Source organism: Lepisosteus platostomus, chromosome 1, assembly GCF_059453375.1.
Source record: "Lepisosteus platostomus isolate fLepPlt1 chromosome 1, fLepPlt1.hap1, whole genome shotgun sequence".
NCBI classification, from domain to species: domain Eukaryota; kingdom Metazoa; phylum Chordata; class Actinopteri; order Semionotiformes; family Lepisosteidae; genus Lepisosteus; species Lepisosteus platostomus.
Genome location: NC_142611.1, coordinates 20,921,844 through 20,935,618, shown reverse-complemented (window position 1 = coordinate 20,935,618; position 13,775 = coordinate 20,921,844). Strand labels below are relative to the sequence as shown.

The 13,775-nt window shown below is 36.8% G+C and overlaps 1 protein-coding gene across 3 annotated transcripts in view; it reads right to left on the bottom strand.

Moving 5' to 3' along the window:
- Nucleotides 1–861: 861 nt before the first annotated feature.
- ttc39b (tetratricopeptide repeat domain 39B) overlaps nucleotides 862–13,775 on the bottom strand; it is a 56,711-nt gene continuing 43,797 nt past the window's right edge. For all 3 annotated transcript variants that reach the window (XM_088627135.1, XM_088627127.1, XM_088627141.1), the window contains 9 exons: nucleotides 13,511–13,578; nucleotides 13,347–13,406; nucleotides 12,462–12,623; nucleotides 11,869–11,960; nucleotides 10,996–11,116; nucleotides 9,297–9,408; nucleotides 7,914–8,031; nucleotides 6,992–7,108; nucleotides 862–6,039 (listed from right to left, as the gene is read on the bottom strand). In XM_088627135.1, the coding sequence (XP_088483261.1) occupies nucleotides 5,943–6,039; nucleotides 6,992–7,108; nucleotides 7,914–8,031; nucleotides 9,297–9,408; nucleotides 10,996–11,116; nucleotides 11,869–11,960; nucleotides 12,462–12,623; nucleotides 13,347–13,406; nucleotides 13,511–13,578 (947 nt within the window). In that variant the 3' untranslated portion in view covers nucleotides 862–5,942. The remainder of the gene's footprint in view (nucleotides 6,040–6,991; nucleotides 7,109–7,913; nucleotides 8,032–9,296; nucleotides 9,409–10,995; nucleotides 11,117–11,868; nucleotides 11,961–12,461; nucleotides 12,624–13,346; nucleotides 13,407–13,510; nucleotides 13,579–13,775) is intronic.

Below are 13,775 nucleotides of genomic sequence, written 5' to 3'. Positions count from 1 at the left end.
AAATTGAAAGCTGCTCAGAAATGTTTGAAGAGTAAAAAAAAATGTCATAGTGCAAATCTCCAGTTTTCTGAGACTATTCTATAACGGTGCTAGAACACTAAAATGTAGGATGTTCTTGAGAGGAATGAAAACAAAACAGCTGCAATCAGCATGAATAATTCCTGTAAAATTACTAAAGCAGAAATGGTAAGAAACAGTGTTAGAGTAGTAAAGACTTCCTAGTGTATTTAGAACACTGATAAGTGCATATGAAATTGCGTGGGAGGCGGTTCATTAGAATAATCTGCTGGTATTTTCTCACTTACTGGTATTTAGTACTTACTGTACATTCAATTTCCAAAATAATCAAATGTTGTCTTAGATGCTCTTCAGTACCATTCCTTAATTTTACAGTAAAAGCAACTCCTTATACACCATTCATTCTTGGAGTAATCTAAAGGTTATTCCAGAAGTATGGGAGTGCTGAAAGCACACTGGACAGTTCACCTGTCTGTTAGAGAGCTAATGTGAAAGGGACAGTTTAAAATATCCCATCAGACTTTGCCAGCATGTCTTTCTTTGATGGGAGAGAACCTCACTCAAACACAAGACCATGCAGACGCTACACACTTTATAATCCAACAATAAATACTTCCACATTCAGCATTTCAAAAATGGCAGGGAACCAAAAGCTGATGCTGTAGACAAGCACCCCCTATAATTCTTGCAATTTGTTACAGTACATTAGTCAAGTTGTTTATAATGGAGCAGAGTCTTTATACTTCATTAAGAACTTGAGTTGAAACAAATGTTCAGTAAGAGGTGGAGAAAAACATATCCAGACAAAAGAGGAACATAAACAGCATAAAATAGAGAAACATATTCACTGTTCAAATTCATGGCTTTATTTGTTTAGGAATATGATGTTGCATTTCTACAGCACTCTGCTGAGTGATCTCGCTGCACAGCAGACAAAAGATACAGTCACTTGAAAAGATATTTACATTTCAAAATGTGAACGTACACACAGCAGGCACTCTTAGGTAACTTTAGTGAAAGCAGCAGTACACTGCTTGTAGAAAAAGCAACAAAATAAAGGGGAAAATAGGCTTCTGTTCTTGACTAAGTTAAAATTGTAACATTTATGACTTACAATTTCTTTATAACCATTTTCAGATAAAATTATAAAAGAAAATATCAAAGGTCTTACACAATGGAGAAGTTAAAAGCATAAATTATTAATGTTAATTGTGGCTTTGCAGTCTGAAATACAATATAACATGACATATGCTGAAGACTGTGAGTTGTTCTTCACAGTGACTCCTGTTGGAGAGAAAAAGCAAATGTATCAGAAAGATTAAGAAGAAAACCATCTTTGCAGAGGCCTGACCAGCAGTCCAGAAAAAATAGTGTTCAATTCTCTCATTGAAGATGATGCATGCTTTAGTACTCAGACATGATTTTGAAAAACCTTTTGTATAACTCTTGACACCAACTATTATATTACGCTCTATTCCACAAATCAGCAGGCAAATAAATACATCTCTTTTGGTTTATAATGTGATTGTTTATAAAGCAAAATAATGAGTTAGAACTACCATAATACTAGTACTTCTTAGGGAAGCTTCTACTATAAAAGTACCAAGCCTAGCTGCAACCCTGATCCTGCACCACTTTTTAATAAAGATAAACTAAATATGCAATAAAACAGACATACAAACAAGCCACGTTCAAAGGAAGGTATTTTAGATTATGCTTTTGAATTAGGTTTTTTTTCCCTCAGCTCTAAAGCAAAGAAATACTTTTTCAGATTTTGAAAGCTATACCTCTAGTTTTTCTAACATCCACACACAAATATTAGCCACATGGAATATGAAAATATTTGCTGAAGCCAATATCTCAGCTTCTTTCAAGAAGTAGCTGGATAAGATGCTTGGGGCACTTAGCAGCTATATGAGATGTTTGCATCAAAGCTGGCTGTTTCAAACTTTCCTTCACTTAAACTGTGACACGAGGTCACGCTACTCTGCACCTCCCATCCCTTACGTGAAGCCCATGAGGTAACCCTATCTGTGGATGGCACTGTGCTTGAATCTCATTTACAACCGAAGAATTTGAGGTTTATTTTTGATCCTGGCTTGACTTGTAAAAACATCATTCTATCATCTCAGAAATATCTCCAGACAATTTCCTATGTTGTCTTTGACTGTAGCAGAAAAGCTGCTCAACACGTGTGTGTCTTTTCTAAAATTAATTATGGCAATGCCCTACTTGCTGACGTATCTAAATGCACATTGAAAAAACTCCAATGTGTTCAAAATTTCACAGCCAGAAGTCAACAGCCCTGTCTTCAAAATCCTTGTGCCTTTACACAGTCTACTACCCAACTCACAACCTTTGTTTGTCTTACTCTGGTCTTCTATACAGTATGTCCCCCAGGATCATTTACGTTCTGGGTGACAGGGCCTTCTTTTGCTATGCCCCAAAGCTCTGGACTTCTATCTGCATGGATATCAGAGAGTCAACTACCATGAGTGCTGTTAAATCTAGTCTCAAAACCTCTTTTCAGAAAGTCTTTTATTTGGTGTTTGCGTCTGCTCCATTTTCTATTGACCTTGTATTTTGTGCTGCACCTCCAGCCACTTGTGTTTCATGTCTGGTTATTTTATCATTTGCTATCTTTATAACTGTTTTTTAAAATACCAACAAGACTGAAATATTAGCTCCAGGAAAAAAGGATTAATAAAGGTAGAAATTGGGGGGAAAAAAGCTTTACAAAGGAAATAAAAAAAACACAGGGCTGAAAGTACACAGCTGTAAGCTACAAAATGTCAATAGTGCTCCATCACCTGCATTAGAAAATGTTAGTGGTGACAGTTGATATCTTTTTAATACTAACAAGGTAACATTAAGACTTTAGTAATGAGTTGAAGAACCCACCACCACCAAACAAATTGCAAGAAATATGTAGTTCCTCATAGAAGATGCTTGGGTCCATAATTGAGTTTATGAGAATGTGCATCACCAACTTTGCCTCTGTTATCACAATAAAACATGTTTCATTTACCCGTACATCTTGCTTATTCAGGGACAATTTTCATGGTACCTACTGTATGTTTGAGCAAAATTGTCAAAATCTACAACACTGGAAGATAGCAGTGCTGCATAACTAATAAGGAGAACCTGCTTTAGCAGAAGAGTCATGCCATCAATCTATTTAAACATCTAAAAGGCATTTCTCCTCCCTTCACAGCTATTGCATAGCAATGTGGAATTCAACTGAAATTCTCAACCACAAACCAATGACGGTTAATGGAGATGCACAATGGCTTTTAACTGTCTTTGTGTGAATTCTGAACCAAAACAGGGATACTTCCCACCTGAAAATAAAAAAGAACTACTTTTCAGAGATGTACAATGTGACTGACATCATAGTTTTTTTTTCCCCTTAAAGTGTTACAGGATCAAGCTGCACCTACACAGCACATAATCTACTGTAAAATACTAAGTTAACCACGAACACCAAAGGAGGCATCTTGTTGTATATAAGCATCCCGTATTCCGAAAAGAAAGCAGAAAATCAAACGATTCCTGTGTAAAATCTTGGTACATTCTAATGCACTCCAAAGTCTGCATGACATTAATAGCTTTTCACGTTTTCCTCTTAACAACTGTTTGTACTTGAGTCTACCGTTCATTAACTGAAGTATTTAACACAATATAAATGTGTTATAATACAACAAAATACTACAATTGCTGATTTAAGATTAAATATAACACTTATTTAAGCACTTGTGTTATTTCAAGAACACTGTAGCTTTTCTAGTAATCTGTATGTTTCTTAATTATTTAGTGAACTTCTGCATCAGAAGAAAGGCTGAAATAAAATGTCTTTGCAAAACTTACTGCAAAGCATTAAGGAATACCTCTAACACAAAGAAAGCCCTTCGATGTGAGGCAATGTAGAAGGCAACATGGCCCAAATGATTAAAGGATTATTTATTGATTAGATTTGAGACCAAATAAGCTTTAATTGTTTTATGGATATTTAATGGCCAAGTTACACCGATGACTTTTGCAGTCATTACTAGATTATCTTTAAAATAAGTCGCTAAGTGAGCTTAACTAGAAACAGACACTCCACAACTGTTTTGCTGTGAAATGTGTAAAAGGCACTGTAATGCAATACAGTGTAGCCTACACTCTGGGAGAACAAAGAAATTCATTAAATTGTATGACAAACACATACAGTTTAGGAATTATTGCACCTTGAATTATTCTAACATATAAAATACATCCTAAATACAAGAAGCATGGTAAGTAGCTCTTAGTACATCACAAGAAACATACACACATATACTGTACAAACACACACTTATTTGGTCAAGTTCAAAAATAGGAAGATACATTCATCTAGGCTGACATCTAGAGGAATCAATAGCAACTGACAAATACTACTGTTATCATGGTGGCAACTGTTCTGGGAAAAAAAATAACTATATTCTTCTTTTACATGTGTTACTAGTCTTACCCCTGCCCAACAGTTAATGAGCTCTGAATGTAACACTCCACTATTTAATGAAGAAGGCAGGTACCTAGAAATATCTTCTTTACAGATCAAAGTGAACATTCAACTCTCTAAAGGTCCTCAAGTCTCCAAATTCATAGCCACTCTCAAAAATATTGCTAATAAGAGGTCTCCTAGGAAACCACAAACAAGAGGTTTACTCAACTGCATTCAAGGACTACAGGAAATTACCACAATGAAGTGACAAGAGATGAACCTGTGCAACTCTACTACACATCAAGAATATAAAGGTGAAATAAAATAAGTGAAAGTGCAAAAGACATTTATTGCACTGTATTCCTCAGCAGCCACAGCCTTACATTTTTTAGGTTAGGTTATTTAAGTGTTTTTACCCCCTTATAGAAGGAAAGTGTTCAAAATACAACCAATTAGACTTGTCTTTGGTTTTCCGTTTGAAGGAAATTGTTATTTTTCTTTTTATTGCAATATTATAAATCAATCGGGCCCTGCAACAGCTCTGCATCTACTTTTCAAACACTTAATGACATATTTTGTATACTTTAAAAGCCAACTGAACCTTGGCTTTTAAGTTGGCATCTACCTTTTCCCACAATGAAGAGAAAGGAGAAAGCGTTTTAAAAGCACTATGTCTTTGGAAACCAAAGACAACACAAACTGGAACACTAGAGTACAAAAGGTACTCCATTTCCTAGCATCGCCATTTCCTCTTGGGTCTTTACATCAAACCAGACATCAGTGAAATGTTATAAACTCTGAATTGTTATAGAGTATGTCAGTATGGTACATTTTTGGGACTGATCTATTAAAGGCAAAATATTTGGGTCACATACCATTTTTAAATGTGAATTATTCCAAATATATTGAAAACCTTCTGCTTCTACAGCATTGGTTTCCTTTCACAACCGATTGCCTATAAAATGTGAATAACAAAAACTGTAGTCAGTCTCTCTCTCAAAGGTTTTCCATTCACCTTCTCTTGTAGTATTCTATAAAAACCCTGTTTAAAATTAAGGATTTAGTTAGTTCCCAAGTATTCTCTAAAATGAAAAGTGATTAGTGTTGTCTGATGGTTTTTGGTTCAACTGAGGAGATAAGTGAGCCCACAACATGTTGCTGGGTTATCTAAGCCTTAGAATCTTGTAGTTGCCACATGTTAAATGAGACTTTTTCAACTGCTAGTCTATATAAATTAAAGGCTTGGGGAGGACTCTGTGACTTGAGTAGAATCTGAAGAAAGACTTTTACACCAGTTTGTGATTTTGAAGAAAATACTAAATTCACAATAAAAAAATGTTTCTGTTGGACATTTGCCTTTTTTTTACAGTTTGTAACAGAAATTTGTAAGTAAATCATGGCCTGGAGTAAAACTCTTGTATTGGACACATTTGTCTGAAAAGGCAGCCAGGATACTGTCTTAAGGTGTGGTGGCTGGAGAGCTCTTGAGACTGTTAAGAGCAGCATGGATACGGAAATGCAGCCTGGATTCCATTGAATAGTCCTTGTAGTTCAGTCTGTAAGAAAAGAGAAATGGGAATTTTAAAATACCTGCTCTGTAGAGAAGAGAACCATATACAGTAATAGGGCTCTTTAATAACAACGTCTGTCCTGACATTCACAACACCCAAAGCAGGGCACCACAGATTATGTTCATGCCTACAAGGTCCTGACAACATGATAAACTATCTATGCAGTATATCCATTTCTAACTGCTTTATCCTGTCCAGTGTCATGGGCGAGATGGAGACGTCTGGCAAGCAATGGGGGCAAGACACATAGCACCCACAACATGCCAGACACGTACACTCACACAAGGGCCAATTTTCCCAGCAGCTAATTAAATCTACCAGCATGTCTTTGGGCTGTGGGAGGAAAAAAGAACACCCGAAGAAAACCCACGCAAACCTGGAGATAACATGCAAACTCCACACAGACGGGACCCCCTGCATTGAACCCAGGGCCTCAGCGCTCTAAGGAAGTGCTACCCACTGCACCATCATCCCGCCTACCATGTTCTTTCACCCCATTTAAAATGAATATGGCATGCGAACACTGAACTATAATCTGCTCTTTGTGAACTATTGTGTTAATAGCAAAGACCTGAAGTGTGGGCTTAACAAATCTGACAGCAATTAAATATCCAAGGTGAGGTGATCTGTATGGGTAATAAGGGATATCCAAAAATAAAGCACTTTGTGTTTTAACCGTATTAGTGTTTTCTAAAAGTATTAATTTCTCCTTCAGTAAGCACAGAAAAACAATGTCATTATCGGAAAAGAATAACAATCTTCTAAAAAAAATATTAAAAAGCTCACTAAAAAAAGTCAAGATGAATAAAATATGCTCTGAAAGGATAGCAAAATCTATTCAGAAACAATGAGTGAAGTTTCATAAATCAAGGTCTCTTGTAGCTTTCTCAGGGTAAACTAAATAATTAAAAGACACATAAGGCGAGAATGTGCTTACTTTGCATTTTCTATGAATCTGATTGCCTTCTGAAAGTCTCCTTGCTGTTTATATAGCAGGCCCAGCTCATAAAGGCTGAATGGCACCAAGTAATGGTCATAGCGGATCATCTTCTCACTGCATGAAAAGAATTAGTAGAGGAAACACGGCAATTAATATAAGGGTTATTGTGGGAGAATTGGTGTTCAGGGTTCTCCAAATGGATTCCATTAAACAGAATTGCTCAAGAAACCTTCAACAGATAATTCATAGATCCTGTCTTTCTTAACATTGTATAAATGCACAACAAGTTTATATTCCAATCTACAGTATTATCTATAAATAATTTAACCATACAAGTAAGCTCAGAACAAATTTCTCATTTATAATGGCAATTGGGCCAAGAATACAAGAGTTTTGGACTGTAACATATAAGACAAACAGAGAAAGATAAGAATAAAAATATATCGGAATATAAGAAAAATATATCAGAAGGCATGACATGGATGGAGCAGTCTGCCTGCTATTCATACTTCAATAACTACTGATAGAAATGTATTCATCCAAAGACTTTTATACAGCTACACTTTTATACTTTTTGAGATATTTCTTTGTTAAATAATTGTTTCCATGATATCAGTGTGCTTCTGGAAAACGTAATTATATTGCCTTTAATAAAAACTTTCAAGGTTTTTACTTTTTACCATAACTAAAAAAAATGTTTCTCCTTTCCCAGATGAACTGTATGGCCCAGATGAACTTTGAAAAATGAAACATTTACTTTCAAATATCCAAAACTGATTCAGTTTTACTCGGAGCAAAAACTTCGCATTCTGTAAATACCTTAAAAATGGCACTTGTCACAAAATTATAGAAAAACAAATAGAAGAAATGCGTTTTCCAGTGAAGCGGCCATTAGTTTAGCAAGAGTGCAGAGAATTACCTCGCAACGACCTGTGTGAAACACAGTTCTGATTGCATAAGACGACCCAGATGTTTCAGACAGAGGCCCTTCAACATCTGTACAAGGCACTGGTCATCTGGGTGGTACTCTGTGGGATCTGTTAGTGAACGACAAAACATATTTGATGTCACTCCCCGTAGTTAACAAAAGTAAAAAAATAATTGTGAAAGGTTATCTTCTCAAGGATTGCACACTGGGGAAAAAAAGGTAATGGTAAATCTAAAGGGTAAAATCCATTGTTTCTCCAATAAATGCCTGCACTGTGATTATCATTTTATATTCTCACATAACCATCTAATAAAAAAGTCAGTACTTAAATTTTAGACGAATTTTCTATTGCATTTCTATTGCATTAAGTATGTGGCGGTGTGGTGGCACTGTAGCTAAGGATCTGCGCCTGTGACTGGAAGGTTGCCGATTCAAATCCCACGGCCGGCTGAGGAATCCTTCTCTGTTGGGCCCCTGAGCAAGGCCCTTAACCCCAGCTTCTCCAGGGGCGTCGTGTAAATAGCTGACCCTGTGCTCTGACCCCAAGCTTCTTTCTCCTTATCTTGGTGCCTCATGGAGAGCAAGCTGGGGTATGCGAAAAGACAAATTCCTAATGCAAGAAATTGTATATGGCTAATAAAGTGATCTTATCTTATGTCAATTTGTGCATTATTAAATACAAAATTAAACTATAAATACTGAGAAGTGCTTCTCAGGAATTAGATTTGCCGTATCCTGCATGATACATTTCAGTCTCTAAACTCTCTACAAAAGCTTCTTCTGCTCAGGCCTGCATTTTTTTTTTTGTGAGTGGTACCTGTAGATGTGAATAATTCTGAATGTTACAGTATGTTTAGGGAAACCTGTAATTATTTTGGACTGACCTGTTTTTGTGGAGTCTAGTACTTATTGTCTTTCAATTCTTCATGTTTTATTTACTTTAGGCAACAAACACCACATATAAACTTATTTTTCTAAAACCAACTTAAGCTGCATTGTATCAAGCATATTAATTAATTTTGGATCTAATTGTATATAGTGCTTTTCATCCTATGGAACTCCAAAGTACCCTTTAAGGTAAACTGAGTCTCCTATTGGTAAGGCAGAGTCCTCTGTAACAGTGTACAGCTTTTAATATGCATCAGCAGCTCAGTGCACAGCAGTTAAGGTTGCCGAATGCAAAATGCTTTCCTGTGTAAAGAAAAAGACTGTTACCTATAGTATTATACGACACTTTGGAATCCTTTAGTGTATACGCTATATACAGTATTCTATTACATAAAGAATGACAACATTCTATATACATATATAGAATTATATATTGTCCACTACAGGGGACAAGTTTGTCATCACTACTGTTGCTCTTGTACTTACTCGGGTCGCATCTTAGCTGCTCCTCAGCCTTTTCAATTGTGATGAGCAAACCCTCAGTCAGGTCAGCTCTCTTTCCAACAATAGTGAAGCCATTCCAAACATACATCATTTCCTGAGAGGATAAAAAGTAAACTGTTCAATGCTTGTGTTCACTACTTGTGTTCTCATAAGAAACATATCACAAAACCATCTCTCTCTCAATCGAGCATATCAAGAGTAAAACCTAAAAAACATGTTCAGAAAAACTGAAAACCATACAGTAAGTGCGACAGGAAGTGTGGCCTAGATGCCATCTAAAAGGAAGCAGCTGTTGGTCTTTTCCGTTTAATCCTATGCTCCCTGTTAGCAGGTGCACAGGTGTTGTGAGATAGTCAAAAGCAGGTTGAGAGGCATCACACACCAGGGCTCAGTGAGGAAGCCCAGACAAAGAGATAACAGGATCAGCCAAAGAGCTGACAAAGAGAGAAAGGTAAAGCAAAACAGACAAATATGCCAAAAAAATATGAAGTTGACGCTGGAAGCAGCTAAACAATCTACAGCTGAAGGCAGAAACTGAGATTAAGTTTTCCAGCTGAATTTCATTTTTTCCCCTTTATTTTACTATAAGGGCGCTGTGGGGTTAACAAACAGTTTAAGCTCAAGTGAGGTTTACAGATCTGGGACGTTAAGCTTGTGACACATAATGGTCATTGAAAAATGTACTTTTTGTATCATAGCATAATCAACATTATAGAGTATATTAAGCATCAGTAGAAACTTCACTATGCATGCTTCTTTTAGAAAAGCAAAGTATCCAGATTTATTAAGTATATCAGGCTCTAGGAGAGGAATAGGACAGAATCCTATAAGGCAGCATGTGCAACCTGGTGCAAAGCACACATCACAGATGTATAACTTGTATTGGTCCAGTGTGGCCAACTTCTGACATTCATAGCAAGGTACCTGTTGATCAACCCAGTAAATGACAAATGTTAAATTGGCAGAATGAATTAACCAATCTAACAAATGTTTTCTCATTCTCATTTACAAGCTTTCTTATGTGCTTATCATCTCAGTCTGCTTTGAAGACTCTTATTTCGCTGCGCAGTCTTCACATTTAGTGGAGGAGAGATTTCTGTTGTTGTGCTAAACGTTTTGAGTGCCTCATACAGTAAATGTAACACTGATTGACTAATGAAGCACTAATATACTGAACCCTTTTTCCATCTGTTTTTCACATTTGCCTTTTATGTGTAACTCCTAAATGTGCTTGGAGTGTTGTAGTTTTTGAATATTCATATGATATCACACAATTCCAAATTGCCTACAGAATGGCAAGGCAGAAAACACAGTGAAATCAAAACATAAAATATCGAATATATGATGGCATACTTAACCTTTAGCAAAAAGTAATTATAGTTAGGCACAATGTAAACTATTTACCAACAATCCCTGAACCATTTAGGTGTCTTATGAGGAACCTAAATAACATTAAATTTAAAGTTTTAGGTCCCAGCGCTTCAAAATACAATGGGTATAAACACACACTCCATGGTCAGCTGTAGCTTTAACTTTTCCTAAATAACCCCTTGCTTGCATAGTCTATAAACAGTAACCACACTATATATGGTAGCTACCCTCACACTGGCATTTATGAAACACACTTTATGGTTCAGTACATCCCAACACCCAACTTGAACAGCTGCACCACGAACCTTACCAGTGCAGGTACAACTAGCTTCACTGGATTGGAGGGCAAATAGCGTCTGGCCTTCCTCACTGCAAACTTCTCAGTGGGGATGGATTTACCTGCAATCCTCTGCTTCAGCCCTTCCACTTGTCTGCAACCAGAAAACAAATGGATTAGTTACTCATTTCAGTAAAGACAAAAGCCCACGTTCTTGTCAAGGAGCAATGTGGGACCTGAAATCTTTAACTTTGTTCTCCCATAAAAACTGACATGGTCCACAGAAAGAAGCCCACTGAACACCCACCTCCTCTGAAAACTACATACATTTCAGCTTCTTTACGTTTGCACAGATCCTTTTTTGCGATTGGATATTTTGAAGTGCAATTGTACATGAGAAGAAGCAAGGTTAATTGAAGACGTTAAATCAGAAGCAAGGTAAATTAAATAGATTTCTAAAGCCACAAGGTCTTACTACTGCCCCAAGCACATTCTGAGAGACTTTCCAAGTAAAATGTACAGGTGGTATGATGAAGGTACATTTGTGACTCTCATAAATTAATGTTCAAAACAGCAGGTAATGACAGCTTTGCAGAAATAAAGAAATGGCTAATTATAAAAACTGAGCACTCTCTTTTTAGTCATTGCTTTTGTATAATTTTAAGATCCACAGTTCTTCACTTACGGTTCATTCTTTGGTTAACCAGCCCAACAATAATGTAACTCTTAAAAGTGTCAATTACTCTGTAAAGCAGAAGAGTAGCACCAGCAAACAGGTACCATTATCTCTTTTTATGAATTTTAAGAGTAAGCTGCCTGGTCTTACACAGTCATGAACAGCACAGAAGTGCAGACCACATTTTACAGTTACATCAATAGATCAGATCTGAAAAGGTGTTTTCTGACCTGAACAACTCAACAATATTCTCCCCTGTCTTTTTGACTTCATCATCTGGGAGCATGCTGAGGATGGCTGCTTTCTGAAACATGTAGATAGCCTGTTGGGTGAGAAATAAAAAAAACGATTTTCACAGTGCAAAAAAACTGAAGTGATGAAACTAACTTTCGTCAAGGACTCTCAAAGTGTGAAAAAGAAAAGATGACTAAGAAAATCAAGACAAAAGGAAAACTATTCCTTCATTTTTACCTTCTGATCTCAACAACACTCCCTGAATTGATGACACAAATGCACATACAGTTTTTAGCTTTTGGAAACTGATACACATAACATCCTTAAATTTAAAGGTTTCTTCCTTTTGTTACCATCTTCAGCACTTTGTGTACTGCTTTCCTACACTACAATTATATTTGGAAAATGGGAAGCATACTGTGCTGCAGAGCCAAATAGGTACGAAAAATTCAGAGCGTTCAGCGTTCAGCGTTCAGCGTTCAGCGTTCAGCGTTCAGCGTTCAGCGTTCAGCGTTCAGCGTTCAGCGTTCAGCGTTCAGCGTTCAGCGTTCAGCGTTCAGCGTTCAGCGTTCAGCGTTCAGCGTTCTACCTTGGACCACTTGCTCTCCTTACAGAGCAGGTCTGCGTAGCGGTAGGCCTCCAGCCACTGCCGTTGAAAAGAGTGGGACCACATGAGCTCCCAGTAGCACAGGTGATGGATCTGTTTCCACTCTTGCTGAGAGGCAATGCATTCCTGGAACTTCACTTCAGCCTTCACAGAGGGAAAGGGAACACACAAATTCACCATCATGAAACCCTCAGCAATGGTTTCACCATATTCACAACTGAAGTGCACTACCCTATAGTGGTGCAAGGCACCCTCTGCACTCTGATAGATCATGACTCAGAAGATAAAGAAAACAAGTGAGGTATCACTCAGACAACTTAAACTACAGGGCAAAATGCAAGTTGGACAAAAAAACTGCTGGAATTAGACAGGTTTAATGCAAGTACTCTTCTCAATAGTTGCATGGAGTCCTTAAAAAGAAAAAATAATTAGCTTTCTTTTAATAGCTCACCTGAAAGAAACCATATGGAATGGCAAGACAGGATAAATTAAGAGATTTACAACCTTTGCTATGAAGATATTTACAGATTATTAGTTTTTGATTTATTTCTAGTCTTGGCTTCATGGCTTATCCTTCTGGTCCTTCTATTTCATGGATTTTTGTGGTTATATTTGTCACAGACCCATTTAATAGTGAAAGTGTTTCTTAATACTTAACTACATACATGGGGCCAGAAATAGTACGTAAGTGTTATAAATGCCCCCAAAAATGCATAAATATCATACAAAATTTCAATGGGAAGATTTCTCATTATATATAATGTTGAAAAGAACAGGTTACAGATTAAATATGCCTAAAAATTAACCTTGACAGATAAAAAAAACATCACAATTTTTTTTCTAGCGAGATTTGTAAATCAAACTCACCCTCTCAAAGTTTCCTTTCAGTATGGCAATCCTGGCTGCATAAAACAAAATAATTGACCCCTGTGTAGGGAAAAAAAAAAGAAAAAGAACCCAGCAAAAGTCAGAAGAGACTGTCAAATACAGAAGGCAGAAATAACTGCTGAGATCGTAGATACTGTACTCACATTGGGAAATTTGTCGAGGTAGGGCTCCAACAGGGCCTCTGCTTCAACCAGATTGCCTTCACCAGTACCTACAGGATTGCAATATAGTGGAAAGATTAATATTAATTTGCAACCAGTTCTCTTGGTTTTAAAGGAAAAACATCACATACTGAAATTGTTTTGCTGTACTGAAAATTGGTTGGTTTACAACTGGTAGTATTTTAAAATGTGAAGCTCTCAATGACCTAAATCAAATCATTATTGGCACAACTGGACCAATTTAAGA